This window comes from Drosophila montana, unplaced genomic scaffold (genome assembly GCF_035044405.1).
Source record: "Drosophila montana isolate Dmon_TW-CO22-7 unplaced genomic scaffold, ASM3504440v1 contig_402_1, whole genome shotgun sequence".
NCBI classification, from domain to species: Eukaryota; Metazoa; Arthropoda; class Insecta; order Diptera; family Drosophilidae; genus Drosophila; species Drosophila montana.
In genome coordinates this window covers 3,388,714-3,411,043 of record NW_026998739.1, presented here as the reverse complement: position 1 = coordinate 3,411,043, position 22,330 = coordinate 3,388,714, and the positions used below count along the sequence as shown (strand labels likewise).

The 22,330-nt window shown below is 41.1% G+C and overlaps 1 protein-coding gene across 9 annotated transcripts in view; it reads right to left on the bottom strand.

Annotated features, from left to right (window-relative positions):
• Window positions 1-18,051, bottom strand: part of Ca-beta (Ca2+-channel-protein-beta-subunit) — a 36,979-nt gene extending 18,928 nt beyond the window's left edge. For 5 of the 9 annotated variants that reach the window (XM_064697330.1, XM_064697331.1, XM_064697333.1 and 2 more), the window contains exons 1-3: window positions 17,778-18,051; window positions 14,764-15,020; window positions 2,598-2,633 (exon numbers count right to left, since the gene is read on the bottom strand). In XM_064697330.1, the coding sequence (XP_064553400.1) occupies window positions 2,598-2,633; window positions 14,764-14,883 (156 nt within the window). In that variant the 5' untranslated portion in view covers window positions 14,884-15,020; window positions 17,778-18,051. The remainder of the gene's footprint in view (window positions 1-2,597; window positions 2,634-14,763; window positions 15,021-17,777) is intronic. The other 4 variants (XM_064697332.1, XM_064697334.1, XM_064697335.1 and 1 more) reach the window with 1 other exon arrangement.
• Window positions 18,052-22,330: the final 4,279 nt, after the last annotated feature.

Here is a 22,330-nt window from a genome sequence, read left to right as displayed (position 1 = left end):
CAACATACACCATGCCCGCGTTGCCCTGACTGCCCCGTCTGAGTTGACTGCTGTCCCTGTCTCTCCACCTGCCCACTCCTGCTTCTCACTTGTTTCCTTTTATTTGTTTGCTCACTCGCAATTTTTATGCCTTTATTGTGTTTACTCTTTGCCTTCGTTTCTGCAAATGCTTTTAAGACTTTTTAGTTTGTAGTTGAGCGTACAAATTTGTATCCCGTCCGTTCCCGTTCCCGTCTCAGCTATGCCGGCACAGAAGCCTAAGGAACAGGATTGACCACTCCACGCCGAGTGTATCTGTATCTTCTGTTCTCTTTTCAGCAGCCGTGACTCCGACTGGGACTGGGACTGCGCCTGCGCCCGTTCCTGGTGCTGATGCTGACGATGATGATGACACAACATGAAATGGTAAAACACGCTGAAAAATATTAAATACGCTACGTCGCTGCCTTTTGACAGCGGACGTAAATTTGCTTTTGCCCATGCCCTTGCCCCCACCCAACGAACCGCAAACCTGGGCTTGCTGTTTAATTGCACATAAGATGGGTCGGTCGGTGTGTGGGACCGAGGCACCAACTGTGATTGTGAGGATTTCTTGGCAATTAAAATAGAGTGTAAGTTAAGGATGCATAAAACGTTGATCTTTATATGTATAGCACTCCAACGCATTGGATATGGCTGCTTTAGAGCGCGGCGTTAAGTGTGCGTTTGTATAAGTCGAATTAATGTATTCCTGGAAGCATGCATTGACCACATGACAATAATACCTAAATTAAAAACAGTTATCTTATGGTGGCCGAAGATTTTACATATATCCTAGAAGATATATAGAAAATGAGCTCTTTTCGAGCTACACTGTGAACAAGAGTTTGTTTATATGTATGTAAGGAGCATTGTGACTAGAAACTGCTGAGTTAAGATATTTTTTATATAAAAAATGATTTTTTGTATAAGAACTTAACTTTTGAGCGATTTGCGAATTGCAACTTGCAGCTTGCTTAGGATAAGTTTGGAAATATAAATATAAATTTATAGTTCGAGGGGTCGCAGTTATCTTCACCTATGGTTTAGACATTTTTAAAATTTATAAATTAGATAGAAGAGGTTGTGCCTGTCGCCAGATGTCCCAATTTAAAAACCGCAAAAATATGGAATAGGCTGATTCAGAACAGAAAGCAATTTTCAACTCGAATGCAATGTGTGAAACCTTGAGACCAAACAATGAATTTAATTAAATTTTGAATGTGTTGCGCAAAAAAATTATGAAGTCAAATTAAATCTTGCATATCGCCGCCTTGTTCGCAGCAACTGGGATTTCGGACTGGGACAAACGGCAGCAGCATTGACGTGCATATGCATGGAAATTTGTTTAGATGCTTTGCCCCACTCGGCATCCCTTCTGCTACACTGCAAGCGGAGGCGGGGCAGATCGAGATCAAAGCCTAAGACTGGCAATGTTGCCGTTTCCTGTGGCGCGGCGGAATAACAGCGTGCAAAACGAAACAACAACAACAACAACAAGTTAAATACAAACAACAACAGCTAAAGTCGACGTTGACGTCCTACCGCATTCTAAGTTCTATTGGCACAAAGACCGAATTTTGCGTTGCGGTGCTTCTTCGGTCTTCGTTCTTCGGGCTTGCATGAGAAGCATCTGTGTATCTGTTAGATACGGATACCGATGCAGCTTGTGCTGGTAGCGAAACTCGTTTTGTTACTGTATCTTGCATAGGACAAGCAAACACATACACACACGCACACACTTCGTTTCCCTGGCTCGAGTTGTCTGACTGTGAGGAGCTCCCGTTCTCAAGCTTGCTGCCGTGAATGTGTGTGTGTGGATGCGTGTTTGCCTGTGTGTGTAGCGCCCTCGCGGCATAGTTTGCGTTTTCAAGGTCGCATGCTGCGCTCCTCCTCCTTCTCTTCACTTCAGTTCTTGGCTGACTTCTTCTGCAGAATTCGCTGAGTGTGCGGCCATTTCTCAGGGTCTAACGACTTGACTGGGAGTTGCGATTACCCGATATCGTAATCTGCTGCCAGGTAATCTCTGGGGTACCGCCGGGTTACCTAAAAACCCTTATTCAAACTTATTACAACCGGCGTTGGTGACACTGCATCCAATTTAACATATTAAGTATAATTTTTACGAGTGCAGAAAGGCTAAAAACGAGCACTTAAATCGGTAAGATATTTACACAGCCACAGTTGGAGTTGCCTCTTAAGTGTGTGTGCGTGTATGAGTGTGTGTGTGAGTATTTCACATGTTGTCTTGGTGCAACATCTCGCGCTGCAAGCTCACTCCTTTCCCGCTTCGCTTCTTTTGTGCCGTGTATTCGTCATTTCCTTTACGTGGTTCTGCGCTGAGTCACCAGCTTTAAAGACTTCAGCCCTTGTTTTCTGGTCATTGCCAAAAACCGATTTTCCCAATCCGACCTAATTGCCGCAACAATTCGCAATGGATCACGAACTTAATGGAATGTATGAAATTGTATGGAGTACATGCATTTCAAGCGAAGGTTTGCGCCTAGGTTCGAACCTAGGTAAGCCATGCAGTATCTTAAGCGCTAAACATATGTAATGGAAAGATGGACTATACTTACTTTTGAGGTGACCAGCGTCAGAGTTGGTGAGGAACCCTGGAAAAGCAATGGGATAATAAAGTTAAAAATTGTATATAAAAAATAAACTTCTATGATTAAATTGAAGGGTATCTAATCAATGTAAAAAATTAAAGTTTATTATTTTACGAGCCAAACATGATTTAAAATAATGTGTTGTTCCTTAAAAACGGCCAGGATACCATCGAGAAAGCATTAGGCCCTGTTCGTTTCGCAAAAAATGTTCAGATTCAATTAATTTATATAAAGTGGACAGAAACACAATGTCAAGAGACAATGTTCTTCGGTATAACAGCATATGTTGGTAATCTGAGCAGCTATGTCGTTATGTAAGAGAAACTATGCTGAGGCATGCACTCACGTTCAGGTGGGGCATTGCACACACGTGCAATTTCAAAAAACTGTTCGGTTATCCAGGCTAACACTTGCTAAAACGTGTGCCGAACAAAAAGTGGTGAAAATCTAATCCCATTTCCATTTCCTAGAATCGAACAAGGACGCATTTATCTTGAGCGTGAAATCACGTACCAGAATTTATCTGTTTTGAAATGTAGTGCAATAATTGGGACCGGCTATTCAAGGAACGTTCAAGCACCTGCATCAAATAGATTCATTTTTTGAGAACGGCAACAAATGTAAATCCTTTTGGTTTCCGGGAATATAACAAGGAATTCCACTGTTGCCGTTTTCAATATGTATATTTTTATACTCTGTCATCAAAATACTTATATATGCCTAAGCATAGTGCAATGAACTCTGCAAGCGACCGAAATTTCTATTTAAATTTGAGTATTTATTAACTAAAGCGAAAGACATACAGAATAAAAGTTACACAACTACAACTAAACAAAATTCTTAGCGGCGATTTCGACAAAAGCAATCAAACAATACTTAATTTTATACAGAGAACATGTCTCCAAAAGCCATCGTAAAGGCAGCTTCTTCCATCATTTTGGTCACTCTCCGGGCGATTAACATAACATGAACTGGAATACAAAATGGGAATGACCGAAGCATTAGGTATCGTGCCGGGACGGGTCGGGTCGGGTCGGGTCGGGTTGTGTCGTGGCCAACCACAGCGTCAGCAGTAAAGGCCAAGCAACTAGCGAAGATTCAACCCAACTTCGAGTCATACATTAATTAATAACTTCTTTGAAACTAGCGAAAAGACATTATTTATCCACGTGTTATTCTTTTGTCTTATAGAAGGGCAGCATTGGCAGCCGGGGGCCGGACCGAGCATCTCAAAAGATTTGCACTCTTCGAGTCTTTTGCTTTGGAATTTTGTCCAAAAATGGCAACGAAAAGATACATAACAAATGGAACTTATATGTGTGTAGAGTAGAGCTCTAACAGTATTCTTAATTATTTCTTTGTGGAAAAATACATAAATGCTTAAACTAACACATCTACTCTGCTTCCAAAAAGAAAAAAATATAATATATTAACCAAATTGCTCAAAATACTTGGGAATGTGCCATTCGCTGATTCCACGTACCCGAGATGCCGCGAAAGTTATTTCCATTTGAAATTTGATCTAGAATGACCCCATTTTACATTTAATATTATTATAATTAAATTGTGTTTTTTAGATTTTAAATTTTAGATAGTCATTGCATTGAATCCTTATCTAATCGCTGTCAAAACTTATCAATTTTCCTTCTCCTGTGATAAGAATCATGTGTTTGTAAAATTGTGAAGTATATATATTAGGAATTGTTCCACTTTTTTTTGTACAACTCTACTTATAAGCTACCCAGCCACCCCTGAGTATGTGGCTATAGCAATAATAGCAGCTTAAAATAGATTCGTCTACACGCCCAATCAGAGAAAACAGGGGACCTAATTAGGGGCCGATGCTAGGTATAAAGTTGTACATTGGCATTGTATTGAAGAAAAACTTATACGGGCTGAATGCGCCGCCAACAAACATAAAATGTCGCCGTAATTTTGTGCATCTAAGAGCCCACTTGCCTGCCCCCTTGCCCAATGAGTAGAGACTCGATTTTTAGCCTTAAAAGCTAACTATGTATCTGAATGGTATGGAGATACTATGCACTACGAGTGAGAGGCCAAGAGGGCTGAGAAAACCGAGCAGTTGGACGGGAGTGCAGCTGACATAAAACAACTAAAAATAATACAAATACAAAGCGATAAATCTTGTAGGTGAAAGAAAGCCAGAAACGAAGAAGACATGGATATAGTGAAATGCTGATGCAGTATCGGTAACTAATGCAAAGAATTGGAATGGGAGTGGGAATGGAAAGGAAAATGGGAATGCAACTGGAACTGTGGACAGGAACGTTCAAAGTACTTTCCTCTAATATCAGTCAGACGCATTACCATGGCCGACGAATCTAAAATCTATTCTTAACGAGTCTGTGAGTGTATCAAAAAGAAAGGGGAGAGAGTCATGGCGACGTTTTTCGAATCGCCTTTGAATAAATTTAGTTACAGATCTCTTCTCTGTTGTATTTCTTTCTTTCTTCTTCATTTTTTTTTTCTTAAACAACATTAGTCTAGTTGGGATGCATGTATATGCCGCATTAGAGAGTATGCATGTGTGAGTGCCAGTGTATGATCATAATACACAGATCCTCCTAGCCGATAGATAGAAAGAAAGCATCTTTTTTATTACAGCGAGTGGTGTGTGGGGGAAAAAGGTATCGTTTTTCATGTAATAATTTTCCGACGCGTCCAGCGGGCATAAAAAATGCGACGCTGTCACTGCCGGCCGCAGCGGCAAACCGCTCGATCAAATTATGTTAATTCGGGCTTAGTGCGAGTATCAAATATTTATTGCAGCGACAGAGACAACGACATAACGAATAAGAAGAAACTAGAGAAAAAAGAGCCACGAAAGCCATCTGCAATGGCAAAGACTTAAATTAGGTAAATGGAGGCGGAAGCTTAAAATACGCTAGAAGAGCTCATATGCTAGACAGGGCTTATATATATTATATGAGATATTGGTATTTTCAGAAAATAATTTCCTTAAATTGTGGTGATAGCTCTTAGCTAGGTTTTCATACATTATCGAAATCCTCATTGATAGGCGAAAGTCTAAGGTCGGGCTTTGGTTTCTACACAATTAATTGATAAATTATGAATCTTTTTAAATCATGTACGAAGATAATTTCACTTTTCATGAAATATCTTTTTTAGTCTAATATATAAAATAAAAATATTTGCGTTAATATTTTCCCGGGTGTCTTCATTAAATATTATTTTCAGTGTATATATATAACAAAATATATGCGTTACTTTTTACCGATTGTATACTTGTTTTTACCCGCATTTATGCGCATGTGAGTGTGTGTACTCTCAGTGATATTGGTATTTATACATATGTACATACGTACGTATCTCCTACACACAATAACCAGACCAACTATAAAACTTGTATCAAATCGAACAAAACAAAAATAAAATTTTTATTGCATTCCAGCACTAAAACCTTTCGATCGTGTGATGCTCAGAGCTGGCCACTAGCTCTAAAAAAGAGCCGATCCACAACAACAACAACAGCAGCAGCAGCAGCCGACAATTTCAACTTGGCTCTGTCGCTGTCCCCAGCCGCTGTCTCAGTGTGTCTCTCTCTCAGTGTGTCGCCATGTGCGACTCGAAATGTGTAGTGTATTGATATTGATTGTCTCCCCGAGCCGAATTGAAACTCTTTGCCATTGCCTAATATTCCATTAACGGGCTTATTAAGGCAGCACGTAGCGCTGAGATCGGCGGCAACAGAAACTGAGACCCACACATACAGGCACACGCACACACACACACGCGCACACACACTGACACACACGCTCGTAGTTTAATAAAAGGTACTGATGCATAAATGGGTGTTTGTATCTAAATTGATCGAATTTGGGGACACACATGAGAAACCGGGGCGCGCACGAGAGCAGATGAGCGGGACGCTGCGTGCGCTGGTCGCGCTGTTCGTTGGCTCAGGTAAAAATTCCCCCGTGGGCTGAAGAAACAAAACTACAAAAAAAAAAAAACACAACACGAAGAAGTTGAAACTGCGACTTGGACTTGGGCAGTGGTGGCTGCTAAAGCAGGTACAATTTTATAATTTCGTTTCGTGTTTAATTAAAGGTGAAGTTTTAAAGAAATAATAAAGAATTATCGAAGAGCTGGCCAGAGACGGGTACAGATGATGTCCAATACAAACACACACATACGCGCTTAAAACGAGCATTGATCGTAAAGCGATGAGACGGGCACACGAAGCGACTCCTCCTCACCTGCCTCTGCCTCACTCTCACTCTACGTATACACACACATGCAAAGAAGAAGGGACTATTGGGAGTCAAGCGATCATTATGCCATAAATAAAGATTCGTTCCGTGCATCGGTCAGCTATGGGAAAATGATATAAAGCACTTTTATAGTACACCATCTTCTGAAGCTCTAAAAATTCGGTTGTGCGTGTGCGAGTGTGTGCCCATGGCCTAGTCTGTGTGTGCTGACTGTATTTAGGGTTATGACTTGGGACTATAATTATGCTCAGTTATGAACAAAGTCCAGTTATCGTTGCTTAAGATACAAATAAAGCTTCGAAATTACATTCCAACATTTAATTACGAAATATACAAAATCTTGCCTTATTTTTTTTTACCTTGATTGTTTGATTGCTTTTGACGTTTTCTTCGGTTTTGATAAGAAAAAATGTTGACTGTTTTTGAAGTCGAAAAACGCCATCAATCATAAAAAGTAAGTCGAGGGAGCTCGACTAGGAGAGAGCTCACCCCGGATCTGGATTACCCATTCTCACATTTTCATTTACCTACAAACATTAACAGAGGCAAACACATTTCCACACGGGAACTGGGAATGCGTCAAATATATATCAGCTATGATACAACGAATCCTCAGTAGACTACTCCTCCTTTAGTTAGCTTAGCTAAAAATGTCTACCCTTATAGAGAGAAGGCAGAGATAAATTGCTTACTATCTTAAATAACACTGACATAATAACTAAAGCCTGTAAGCGACAAATAAAGCCATCGCAAAAAATTTAAAAAATACTTTGTTTAGGTTTTTAAACTACTTTGGGAGGTTTTTAAACAAGTAAACTTGATCAAAACACAGTCGGACAGCTTGGTAGGATAATATATAATTTATCGGATTTTAATAACATAAAATAGAATTAAAATTTTCTCAAATACACGAAAGAATTTGTCAATTCATTTCATTGCCAAGGCAAGCAAAGCGAAAATGTTTGACAGCCTAGATGACAACCGCTTGTCAAAATCTGACAACTCAAACTAATCATTTCAATTGGTGCTGCCGCTGGCGCAGTCGGCGTCGGCGTCGCTGTCGCTGTAGCAGGCGGGCAGCGCAGCGAACGCGTGCCAAACATTTGAGTTTGAGGTGGTCCTCACTTACCCCAGAACCGTGACGATGGCGATGGCGATGACGATGACGATCCGATCTGTGAATCAGACGATGACGCAGCGTTCGAGGCTCGGCGACGCGTTTAGCAGCAATATTAATTTTTTTTGACAATATTTTGTAAAAGGGGCTAATAGACATGCGTCTGCAGAAACAAGTACCGCAACTACAAGTATCTGGCTCGGATATATAATACAGCACAGGTTGGCACTTATCATAGATCGCTTTCCATGTTAAAACGTGATCGCAGTACGGATTCGAGTGTTTGTTTGTGTGTTTGTGCACTTACTGCTTTATAGCCCGGCCTTTCACCCAACGACCCGGCGAACAGGCCGCAAACAGTTTTACGACATTGACAACGGGCACGAAACATAACAAGCCCAACAGGCAAAAAGAAAAACATGATGAACATAAATATTGGGTCTTAGTAGTTAAATTGAGCGCAATAAAATTCCCTAATTGTTTTTCATCTCTTTTTTTTGGCAAAGTAAACAATTGGGTCCGAGTTCGGGTCTAATTGATTCACACTTTCTTTTCGGCTATAAAATAAGATGTATTCTGGTCAAGATACGCATCGTGCTGAAGGGTTTTTAAGGCTAGCGTGGGGTGAAAGCGTGTGCAATGATTAAATCTTTACTACTCTGGCAACGCAGTGACATTAAGTTTGGATTATGTTACCAGCAACAAAAACAGAATGAGCTCAGCTATGGAAAAATCATATCGAATCAGAGTCTGAACGGGTATTTTGTAAAACCTGGCCTCTAATTACATCGGATCGGTATCATTGTGGCTGGGGTAGCTGCACAAACTGTTTCTATTGCTCCGTCTCGGGCAAGATGATGAAGCACATCTGTCTATAATGACGTCTGCCTTGATTGGGGCACAAGCCTAGGCAGTCCCAGTCCCAGTCCCAGTCCCAGTCCCAGTCCCAGTCGCACAGATAGAGACTAAGGTCGAGCTAGACAATGAGTAGATAATGATGTTGTGCTGTCAAAACATCAACATCTCAACGTTCGGCGTTCGAGTGACGGATGGCGCGTGAGGATCACAGTCAGAGTCAGGAGCCGCACTTGTCTTGTTTGTGTTGGGGTTAGAGTTTGGGTTTGGCTTCAGGTTAACATTCAGTCATTTACTTTGTTACCAGTAGCCAGATATCATTATTCAAAGCGCATCACGAAGATAGCTCTATTAGCCACTTGACATTCAAGCATTTAACACGTGCGACCTACTGCATCATTGAAGGATTAGCGGCAGCAGTTGACGGGTTGCACCAGCGGGAATAGAGCCCTTGATGCTTTTGATGCACACAAAAGGGCAAACAATGCCATTAGGCCGTCTATTGACTTTTGGCTCCTGTGGTAGCTGCACCCAAAATTCCCATGGGCTACTGGCGCTTTGTGTACACTTGACACGTTGCTGGCGCCAGTTTGTATTACATTGTGATAAATCCACATGCAAATTGGCTCGGCCCTTTGATAGTCCAGGTCTAAAGAAAGTTTCTCTTAGTCTATCTTGGCAGAAAACTATATTTTGAACTAAGCCTTCTACATAAGGTCAACTTCCTGTGATAAATATGCCAAGGGGCGTAATCGGCACTTAGACACCCATTACTCATGCGCCACGGACGTCCAAACCTGGTAAAAGCCAAAGAGAGCCAAGTTGAAGGTGGGCGATCAAGAAATGTAGTCGGGACAGCTAAATAATAAACAAATTACGGACCGAAAAACAGTAGAAGAAGTTTATTTAAAATGATATTTTGTGGTAAACTTCTGCGTTTGTACATCGGTAAATGCGCCTGTTTTCCACTGAATTTAATTAGCGACCTCAACGAATTAACGGAGGTGGATGCGATCGCTTGGACGCTTCGCTGGGTTTTCTTTAGTTTTGGAACTCTGTGCGACTTTCAACCGGCTGTCCGGCATTTCGTCACTCATCGCTGAACAAACGCGTATTCCGTTTTCCGCGTTTTCCGCCTCACCCCACAACGGTCTACAACTTAACTCGGCCGCTTTATCGGGCCGCTCAGATCTGTCCGAGTGGCCGAGTTGAATTATTTAAATTAATAAAATATGCTAAAATGTGTTACAAGTGTGCGAGAAATATGTATATGTATGCATTCACTATGTCTAATGTAATAGATCATATAATTAAAAGAATTATGGTGGAAACGAGCGGCTGCACCATCGCAACCCCCACTACCACAACTAACAACAATTGCGACAAACAATGGCAAATAATTTTCCAAAGATGTATCTGTCGTGGTGCCAGTTTTGACTATTTGTTGGCTCTTTCCTTTTCCGTCCAGATGATTTAGGGTCCCAGTAAGGTCTAAGTTTTTGGAAAGTGCCTTCACGTTTCGGGTTGAGTGCAGATCTGCCGATTTGCATAATTTGGATATATTTGTGATAAATGTGACCCGACTGAAGCGAAATTACGAAAGCAAACATTTAACAATAGAAATGCGTTGGAGGCAATTCGCTTGCGCCTATTTTACATAGGTGGGGAGAGTGTTTAAATGGCTGCACGACACCTTTTATAAATAGATTCTGACTACACTCTGAATTAAAAAAAAAGATTGAGGCTAAAAAGACAGTTTCCATATTTGAAGATTATGCCGTGATTCCAAACTTTTTATATCGATCGGGTAACAAGCACAGATACAATGCTCCAGTCCAGTCGAAAGCTATTACAGCAGTCAAAATACACTTGATTAAATATCAAAATAAATATATGTGCCGTCTAGGCAAACTCAATCCAAGATACTGTTTGCACTTAATATATGCAGATATTACATGTCAGTTTAGGTCCTAGGCCGCTCGTCCCTGCTCCGGCTGGCCGCAATCGTTGCTGTGTCAAGTGTGCGCAAACAAAAGAACTGGGAAAGTGCCACTAATTACAATTCCCACACACACACACACACACACACACACACGCCCAGAGGCGCTCACATTAACATATATATCTGTATAAAGTGTTGGGGGTTCGGTGTGTTTGTGTTGGGTGCGCAGGGTGTGGGGCCTGTTAACTTGTTGGCTATTGCTCTGCCTTGACTGAGGACCTGGCGCGTCCTTGTGCACAGGCCAGGACAGCGGCAGCTGGTGGCCAAGTGGCGGCCGATGGCCAGGATGTTTGCACTAGATGCAGCTCGGACTTGGATTAGATTTGCTCACAGCTCGATATCGAATTTCACTTAGCGCAATGCATTTGACCTTTTTTGTTCGGCACAAAATCGATTTTTTTATTCAATTGCGGTCTCTGAGGCTATCCGGGCCTGGGCAAGACCTGTGGCTTTGTCAACCGGCCGTGACCAAAGTCCACACGATGTGTCCAAGTCCGAGTCGTGGGGCGCGCTCGATGATTTCATTTGCAGCCTGTGACCTGGAATGGGTCAGGACTACCTGTTTTCCACGGCCTATCTGCGTGTCTGTCAACACGTGTGCGTCTCTGTGTGTGTATGTGTGTGTGTGTGTAGGCTGAAAATTGAACGCAAGAGTATTTACAGGAAAAAACACGAAATCGAAAATTGAACACAGACATTGGGACCATCTGAAAATTCACACGCACAGGAACGGGGACAGTGACAGCAGGCACAGCACAGCCGACGGGGACATTTGATTTTCACCTGCGCCGGTGGCCGACGTCATCACCAAATTTGGCTGTCTCTTTAAATCGAGCAGGTGGAAAGCGTCACCATGGCAAACAGTGTGGTCTGGGCAGTGAAATTTCCGCGGTCAACTGTCCAACTGTTCTGCTAACTAGTTCTTCTAATGCGGCCAGCGAAGCGTCCAATTTACATGCGTAGACCTATTCATTTATAGGCGCATCTTCTAAGGAAAAGTCTGGAATTTGGCTGAAGCAATTTCAGGCTCATCTCGAATTCCCTTTCAATTGGAACTAATGCAAAACCTCAAGAAAGCCAATAATCTACCCTATTTAATTGCAAAACTCCTCGAAGATCGAAGATCTTTTGTATACAAGAACTCTTTCTTAGATACGGAATTTGAAGACCGAATCTATTTGATATTAAATCAATCCGAACACATTTGGACATTGCTCAGGCATAAGTTTTAAATGGATTTGCTGTTAATTTGGTATTCTGCGGTAATTCAGAGGAATTTGATGCTGCGTGCGGATGTCTGTTGACTGGGCTTAAATCTAGGTACAGTTTCGTTACAAGATTGATGAACTTTCAAGTTCTGAAGTATGAGGCAGGCCAAACAATTAAGTCGGAAATGAAAATTGGTGGGCATGCAGTTCCCGTTTCTGCCTCATCACCGCCGATCAGGTACCCCCAAAGCCTCCCCCGCGCTGATCATGGCTTGAAAGCACGCAGCCGACCGGCAATTAATCTCTTTGGCGAAATGCCGCACAGAGTCCCAGTGCCCAGTGCCCAGTACCCGGTATCCAGTATCCAGTTCACAGTACGCAGCTCCATCTGCAGCTGCTGGCCCCAACGTCACACTTCAATCAGACAATAAAAATATTGAAATGAGCCAGAGACCGAAGAGGAGCAGTGTCGAGCGGCTAAATTAATGCAAAATTCGCAGAATCATTTTAAGTGAAGTTCATTTTGTGCTTCGCTTGCGCTCTGTTCAGGTAATCTGGCAAATGAATAATTGATCGACCTCTATAATTAACGGGCTCACTCAATGTACTACGTGCTTTAAAAAAAACACACACAAAAATAAATAAAATTCGAGCCAAAAAGTTGTGGCAAAAGTCCAGCATTCAGGGTCGCAGATTTCATGTGCAATTTTCATTATATTTTTTTTATCCCTGCAGCTGACGGAAGTCATGAGGCATGAATTAATTTTATGAATTCATTTGAATACTTTTGACTACTGCAATTTGTTATGCTTCTGTTGGAATTCTAGTTGTTTTCTTATGAAAAATTAATCAAACCTATTTTTAAATGAATTGCATGTGTGTGTTTTCAAGTAGTCTTCAGTCAAATAAGAAATTTGGATACTCCCTCAAATTAACACGTGTAAAATATGCAAGACTTTTTTCAGTATTCAACAATGTTGATTGCGACTCAAATTAAGGAAAAAAAAAACGTCCAAAACTTTAATAATTAAACCTTAGCAAACGCATTAGTAAACTGCCGTTTCCCTCGTTAATGATCGTGGCCAGTGTTGGATACAGTTTCTACCGGAATATCTTTACCATTTACTTGTTTATGCATAAATTAACAGCATATGGTCGCTCGGATAGAAAATTGTTCATCCCAAAAGTATATACTAGACTATAATTGTTAATTTATTCAAACGACTTGAAATGTAATTTTTAGCCCATTATTAATTTGATTACCCAACATGAAGCCGGCGGCATGGCTAAAATCATTTACTGGTACAAATACAGATACATATAAGGTTGGTCAACTGTTGCTGGGACAGTTCGGGTATCTATTTTTTTTTGGTTGGTTAAGCGTTCAAATCAACTTCGACCGTTGTGAGAAATGTAAATTATCTACTCTCGAGAAACAACAAAAAATAAAAATAAAAATCACTGCAGTCATCTTTGACGATTTTGGCCTCATTCTTAAGCTTAAATATTTAATGAATTTTTGCTCTTCTGTTATGTGTTATTTGTCTGGTTTAGCTTTACGTCACTTAGCCAAAAACCAAATTTATCCTGCACTAAATTCAGTAATCATTGAATATTATTCAAACAGACAGCTGAAACTGGTTTAGTTGCGAGCCAAAAGTTAAAATATACACCTCGATTGCCACCGATCATCGATCGTACATACACAAGCCCGAATTAAATGCTGCTACGATCATTGTTTCATTTTTGTACTGGTTTTTCGCGTAAGTTTACGGAAGTGTTATGTGCTGGTCACGCCCTCGACCCGCCCGCTATTACTGCTAGTCTGTTGTTCGATCGGAACCAGTTATTGAGACAACGCCATTAACATCGGCATTGTTAACGTCATTAGTTAGTGCCATATTTTGGATCATCACCTATGAATTTGATAGCTGGCGATGTCACCGCGCTTTCTGATCTGTCCACAAAAGTCTGAAGCATAACTGACTTACAACTTAGGATAAAGTAATCAGAGAGCTTGTGGATATCATAATAAGGTCATCATTTCTTAGGACACCATTTTGTTGAGTTCTCCAGTAAATATGCCTAATATACATAGTAAGTACATTAGCCAAGCTCCCCATTCAGATTTGGTCCACTTGAGTTCAATACCAATTACAATGCTGGCTAAAATGCTAATCAATTCAGCCTATTAGCCAAGTTGTGGCAGCTTAAAAATAGATCATGATATCATGGACTGTGTAGCCAGTCTCCAGCAACCAACGTCCACGGACAAAATAAGTAGTATGGGTTTAGTGTTCACTGTTCAACGCGATTTAGTTGCCAATTTAGTGACAAACAAATAAAAATAATAAAATTTGAATATTGCGGTCCGGTCCTCGAGTTCGCACACTGAAACTGAGTCTGAGCTAAGTTGTACCCATAGTGAGAGCTATTAAAAATGATTATTGGCCCATCTTCATTAACATTCAACATGCATAAATTTGTGGCCGGAGCTACGATTTATCGAAAGACGGCGAATTTCGTTTATAAATGCGTACTTTAATGGAATTTATTGCTATTGCCAAAACTATAACAATAGTTAAGCCCAGCTACAATAGACGAAGAAGTTTCCATTTACATACCATATAAATCTGAACAAAATAAGACAAATCCGCGAAACAAACTACACCTCTAAGCTATTTAATTCTCTTACCTGTTGCTGTTGTACCAGTTCTTCTTGTAAGTCGTTGTCGAAGGCGTTGCTATGCTGGAGACTGACGTAATTCACATCCAAATGGGACAGGGAACTTTCCTGCAATTTTCGCGCATTCATCACACGATATTTTTCAATGTTTTTTCATTTGACAATTTTGATTGACTTGTTGAGTTTACACAATGAGATCCACTTCAAAGATTGCGAGTTGCCCCACTTAGCCACTTATCCAAACAAATGATAACCGTTGCCTTCAACTGCTACTACAAATGCGAAAGAAGGTTTTGTGTGAGGGTTTGCCCTCAATCGTATTGCACTAGATATAGAACTACAGGAGTATCCCACAAATATACTTAAAAACAATTTTTTACTTAAATCAAGAACTGAATATTTTTAAATCAAGCAGATAATGCCGATCCAGAGACACGTTCCTACACTCAGAGTTAAAATCAATAATGTTTTACGGAAGTTTTATTTGAAGGATCTTTTTGTAATCCCGAAAATTCTCTATTCAAGACTAAAACAAGTATTTTATAACATCGTTTTACTCTGGATGTTTAACCATTTTGGAACCACGAATAATAAAATTAACAGTGAAAACACTTTGTTCCTTCCACTTTGCTAACCGAAAGGCACCTCGAAGAATCTGAGGAAGCTATTTGAGCAACAGTGCTGCAATTCGTTATGCCGCAACAAAGTGCAGTAGGGGCAAAGGCAGGGCTAACCTGATTTCTGTAGTACCTCTTGACATTATAAACTTTTAACCAAAAGCCACCGTCTCGGGAGCAGCACAAAGCGAAGGACCAGCCAAGCAAGAGGTGTTCGGGTAGGTTGAAAGTAACTACGGTTCCAGGACCAGGCATTGCCAGAGGGTGGTGGCACTTGAGGCGGTTGCAACAGCAGCACGAAACAGAATTGGTTTACCAAGCCACAGAAATCTGCCACCTGCCAAATGGAAGGAGCACGACAGAGCCGCTTGTTGAAACAATGGGGACTGAGAATGCCAACACGTTAAAATGGGGTTAATAAAGTTTCGCATAGGACGGCAGCTGGGCCGAGCTTGGGTGGCAAGCGGACCTAAGGGGTTGCCCGCTGGAGCTGCTGCCATATACAATTTGTGTGGCAGCCAGAGGAGGACCGCACGGCCAGTGCTCATTGCATGGAACTCCGCGAGCACGCTCTCCGACTTATTTATTCTATCAGCCTGGTTGGCAAGCTTGGCCACCAGGTGCTGGCAAGTGTCGTTGACTGCAATGCGTTCAAATTGTATGCCGCAGAGTGCACGGTGAACGTTGGACGGGCACGGCAGGCAATGCAAATTTGCTTTGGCCTGGTTATCTATGCTGCTAGAGCTGGTGAATTGACCCGCGGCATTCGTGCCAAATACATGATTTATAAATCAATCCCGCATTAAATGTTCTGTTTGGCAACATCCTATTTCGTCCAAACCAAATCGGCCAAGGGTAGCTTCAATATGCAATATTAAACCACTTGGCAAACGACAAATCTCAAGAAATTGCCGCCCACAACAATTGACAAACAATAAAGAGAAGCGATTTCTGACTATGGCAGACTCGATCGTTTCTACTGGAGCTATATGGTAACGTATTCAGATGTTATTGAGATTTTGTAAGAATGTTCGCAGCAAGGTGAAGTGAGTTTCTTCTAAGTATTATTGTAAAAGCCTAGATTGTGCCTATTGTGGTAAAATGATAAGGTCTTCCTCTACTAATGAGACATGTCATAAATATAAGTAGCACAGTGCTGCCTTTAGTAATCAGACAATATCTTTACAGGATGTCTTCCACATTTCGTAACGCATTACAGACTTTCCCAACTAGGTTAGCTTCTTGCACATTGTACTCATTCTGACTCGTCGTTAAATGGGGTACATATATACATATGTATATAGTTATATTTTCTACACTCTACTAAATAATCACACTTTTCGTACTTTATTGTCAAACTTAATTATGAGAGTAAATATGTGGAAATTCAAGAAATTCCTGCTCTAAGCTCTAAATATGCTTGTGTATTTATCTATGTGTGCATGTATATATATATTTATGTAGTTACATGGGCATACATATATATGTTTGTTGCCGTAGGGCTACTTGACAGCATCATTGATTTTTCATTTTTTTCTTTCATTTCCTTTTCTTGTGGAAGCTCTTGCTTAAATTACTTTTCTGGCAAGCACGTGCATGCAAAAGGATATATGTACATGCCATAAATGTGTGTGTGTGTGTGTGTGTGTGTGTGTTTGCGTGTGTGTGTTGGTGTTGTTTCTCTTGTTCTTAGTCACTTTTATACCAAAAACACGCCGGCACAATTTATGACAGAAAAAAAAGAACAATACCAACAAATAACTGACAATTTCATTTTAATTGCAGGACTTTTGGGGGCAGCCCTAAAGCCTGAGTCTATCGAAACACTGTAGGCCACATTGCGTATACGCCCGTAGAGCCGAACATAAATCAGTGTCAAAGCCAAAGCGAACGGGGAAAACAAACTCTGAAACTGCAAGCGCAGAAATGTGAAATGCGAAATGCAAAAATAAAATAAAATAAAACAAAAATGTAAGCCCGAAAGAAAATCAATTTGTATTAAGAATGAAATTTCGATTTGTGCTAAGCATTTGCGAGCTGTGTGTGACCTGAGAGCTGTTAACTGAGAGTTGCGAGAGCGACAAAATTGCAGATACTTTTGTATTTGTGACGCGTCTGACTGACTGTGTGTGTGTGTTTGTTTGTGTTGTTGTTGTTGTTCTTGCTGTTGTTGTTGTTGTGGTGTGCGTTGCTCCTGTGGCTTTTACATAATTAAACGTCGACACACTCTGCTTTAAATGGCAAGCAAAGCTTTAAAAACGCATTTGGTCGGGATGTGCAGAACGCTGACCACTCGCTAACGATTTCCCCGGGGTTCGGTAACATTCACTTATCACCACATTATTTTGGGGCCTGACCGAGCCGAGCCACACACAGACACACATACAAATACTCACTGCCACTTACACTTGCGTATGGTGCAGCTTGCACTGACGACCCGCAGCACAACGCGAACGCGGAGGCAGAGACTGACGCGGGCCGCGACGTTGTCTCCGCTTGGGGGCTGCCGTTAAGGCTCAAACTCGGGGCAGCGTTTAACCGGAACCGTTTAGGACGCGTTACACAGCTAGTCTGGACCACAGCTACGGGTCAGTATCGACGGACAGGCCACTCGACCCTGGGCTAAACGCTTCAGTGGACACAACAAGAGACACAATCGCGATGGCGAAACGCTGGCAACTAATTTGGGTGACGCTTTCGCTTCTACTGCTGCTGGGTGTCTTGCGTTCCACCAGACTTGCTTCCAGTCACCAGTTCCAACCAGCCGTGTTTACAACCCAAAAGCTTTCCGTCGCCTCTGCATCCGGCCACTGGCCACTGGCGTCAGCAGGCAAGCTTGGAGCACGACCTATCCCAAAGCTTTTGAAAGGCTCAACTTTCGCTTGGATTCCACACTTTCGGTCTTCCACTGCGCAGTGTTGATTCTGCGCAAGACTACGGCCAGCACGTGCCACACCGCAGTTCAGCTGTTCCAGCCCCGAAAGACCCTCGTGCGTCCCTGCCCCAACAAACCGATGCTTTTAACTATTCAAATCAGTGCGCGCAGTGGCCTGACGCTGACTGTTGACCGTCGATTTATGTGTGTGTGTGTGTGTGTGTGTGTATGTATATACATATATACATTGGAGCCTTGTGCCAGGATAGCATCGTGGTCAAATTCTATGGCAGACAATCGTCGCCCGGTGCTGATGCACTTGGTTCGATGTGCAAAGTGACGAAGAAGTTAAACAACTTCACTTCTTCTCGTGCAGGCAAAGCCTGTGCGTGTTTCAGACATAGCCGAAGTCAAAAAACGCTTTTATTGACTTTAGTCCTGCAAATAGGTTTCTGGGTCAGACCGACCGCACACACACACACGCTCTGACATGCACTGACTCAGATTTGTTTGCGCATTGAATAGCTCAAAATGCAAATAATTTTCAGCTGCACTCCCTCTTACCCCACCCATCTTTCTGGGAAGTAGGCTCATCGGCTTACCACCACATAAATATTAACTATCTGTTATATCCTCCGAGATACTTTCAAATAACCAAACCTTGTAGAAGTAAAATGACTAAGTTTTGTGTGACCAATTGAAAAGTATCTATAAGTAACTAACACACTTTTTACAGTGCATAATGGTTTTTAGTATGACAAATAAAGAAGTCAAGCACAACCATTATCGAAATCCAGTGAAGGTCAAAATTTTATTCTCATTAAAAAGGAGTTCTTATTATAAGAACTGTTTTAAATGACGTGATTTCTAAATAAAATTTTTTTTGTAGCAAAGCTTAAAGCTTTTCTTTTTATCATGTAATTTATTAATAAATGATCGCACGGTAAGTTTGCAACTATATATTAAATCTATAATATTAAAGAAACAGCTATTAAATAATATAAAACAACGTAGTTTACTCGAAAAAACAAGACTAATCAAATTGTAATCTGCTCTGTTCGAGCTTAGAAGTTTTCTCTAAGTGTACAGATTAGCTTAATCTGTAATATTTATTCCAACACTGACTAAACTTTGGTGCATTGTATCTACGCAAAAGTGGTTGTTTATTGTTCACAGTTTCGGCCATAGAATCGACCGCCCCAGGCTGCATTTGGGCGCCATCAACCAAAATTTTGTTAGATTCGGTTCACAAAAGCAAACGTTGACATCAAGGCAAATGCGGCATAAGGCAGAAGAGAGAGAGATAGAGAGACAGAGAGAGAGAGAGAGAGAGAGAGAGAGAGAGAGAGTGAAGAGGGAGGTCCTAGAATAGGCCTCTAAACAATGCCGAACGATTTGGAAAACAATGTCAGCGTGCGCAATTTTAATGATTGCAGATATTTTAATGCGGCGCTAAGCAATGCATTGTTCTCAAGCTGCTTATAAAATGTATCTTTGTATCTTTTAGTGTTTGGCGCTGCAGCAGCGTCAGCAGCAAATGGCGCCCTGGAGGGCTTTTTTGACGCTTTGACGAATGGCGCCTTTGGATTGCCGCATTTGCAAAGCATTGTAAATTCAGTAAAATGAGAGCATCATCAACGATTACTGGAAAAGCACTCCGAATAGTCAGTGACTAAATATAGTCAGTTACAGTTTAGTGGTACGCTTTGTTACCACGTTGCTGTAGTTTGTGGCCAAATGCAAAATGATTGATTGTCTTTGGCAATCATTATTATTTTTTGGCATAGGTGATCCACGTTTATGTCGAAGTAATTAACGTACACAGCCATAGAAACAGGCCTGGACACACCGCCCCAGCAGTTCATTCAACTCTTTCGCAGCTGACTCAAAATATATCCCGTTGGATGGACCCAGGGGTTACTAAACGACATTGCAGGTCAAAGTCCAATTTCTGGCATAAAGATGATATTTAATGTGCTATAAAATAATCCCTACCTAAGTCAGAAATGAGTCTACTCTTTCGAACACCTAGAATGTTTCCAAACGTTTCAAAACAAGAAAAATAACCAATTAGAGCCTACCGCAAAATTTCTTAATTTGGGTGTCGGCCATCTCAAAATTATTACGCTTTTTGACTTTATGCAAATATTAATACAATTTTAGCTCAAAGTATGTATCATACAATCAAAGTTTGCGCTGTAAAATAAATGCGGCAGGCACAACTGTACCCCAAGTATGGAACTTGTCCAATATGATCGACACCATTTTGAGAGCTAAACTGAGCTGGTGGCACTTAATTTGTTGGTAGTTTTGAATACATAATAGAAAAGCCGTACACCAACTCAGGCACGCACGCACACACACATTCCGTGAAGTACGGCGCGTACTCATTTTGGTTATCTGGCGAATATCTTTTCACTCTCTGCCCAGCTTACTTTGCATGTATGTGTGTACAATACATATATGTATAAATAAACCTACACGCACACACATACACACACACGCTAAGTACATATGTATATATATGTATGTATTTTCGAGAAAATAACATTATTTTAAAATCATAATTAAATTCATGGTTCGTGTATCAAAACTGAGCGCAAATCAAAAGTTGTCTGCCTCTTCGCTCTTTCAATACTTTACTTAACTAGTTCGGTGCTCTACTCTTCCTCTTTCTTACTCTTTCTCTCTCTCTCTCTCTCTCGATATAAGCGGCCGCAAGGTGAGCGTCGACGTTCGTCTTCTGTTTTGTTCGTGTATATGTGTGTGTATATATTTTGAATGGCTCGATCGCTTCTATTGTCCGCACACAAACACATGTATATATTGAGAGCCGCTGCTTGTGTAGGCCGCGTCAGGTTGTGGCGGTTGTATTGGTATGGGTATAGGTAGAGGTAGGTACATAGCACGCATGTATGCATGTGTTTGTGTGCGTTGGTCTTAATTGCGCCTCCGTTGGCTGATTGTTCGTTTACACGAGCATAATTCCATCCAATCTAATGCCGAGGCGTAATTTCACTTTGACGAAAGCACCACCCATTTCCTATAGCATCTTCGCCTCTACACTGCACAGCGTGTTTTTTCTTTTGCTCTTGCCATTACTAGTACACTTCCCTCTCGTGCTTTACCCCTTGTTCATTGTTCATGCTTTTCGATAATTTCATAATCATGTTTCTATTTTTCACATTGATAACTGCAGCACATCACCGGAACTGGAAAGCTCTAAAAGCTGGAGCCGCATGTAAATCTCAGCATTGATGTACATATTTTGTACAATGTCGGGACATTAATAACTCATGCGCAGCCCCAAAGCGGTGTCAACCACGCCTCCACTTTCATCGAAAGATAAATGAAATGTCATTTGCTGGGCGTGTTTTTAGTACACGTACGCAGACTAACAGATCGGACGCTCGGCATCATTATAATGTCTGTTCATCATATAGAAAATCTTCACATTCTGCGATTCATAACATTCCCCAATTTGGGACTAATATAGAAAAAACATTATTTATTTTGATTTGTATTTATATTTTGTGTATTTTTAGCAGCCGTAGCTCGGTAGATACTTTTCAGAAATGACCCACTGACTATATATGAAAAGTTATCAATACTTTGAAATACTTCTGTATGTGGTTTCTGAGCTAAGCAAAATGAAAGATCTGCTAAAACCGGCTAAACAATTATAAATTGATCCATGAACACATTCATATGGCCGTGCACACAAACCGAACTACGGTTTTGGATAGAAACTTTAAATATTCTTGTAGATCATGATATTTCTAGACATTGGTTTGTCTCCGCTCCGAAACATTTGTTGCTGACAATAATTGTTCTACTTTAGAATATAATTTTAGATACTTTTGCCTCTGCAGGAAGTCATTAAGCTCGTGAGGCAGCATAAACAAAGTTTACCTTCCCCTAAAAAAAAAAAGCGCACAGGCAACGCGACAAAATAAAATAAAATCTACGTGTAGAAACACCCAAACACTCTAAAAACATCGAATTGTCGCGGGGCGTTCCAGGTTCGGTCTCCCACCCCGTCTCCAATGAGAGTCCGATCACATAGAGCGGCTAATGTATCTAA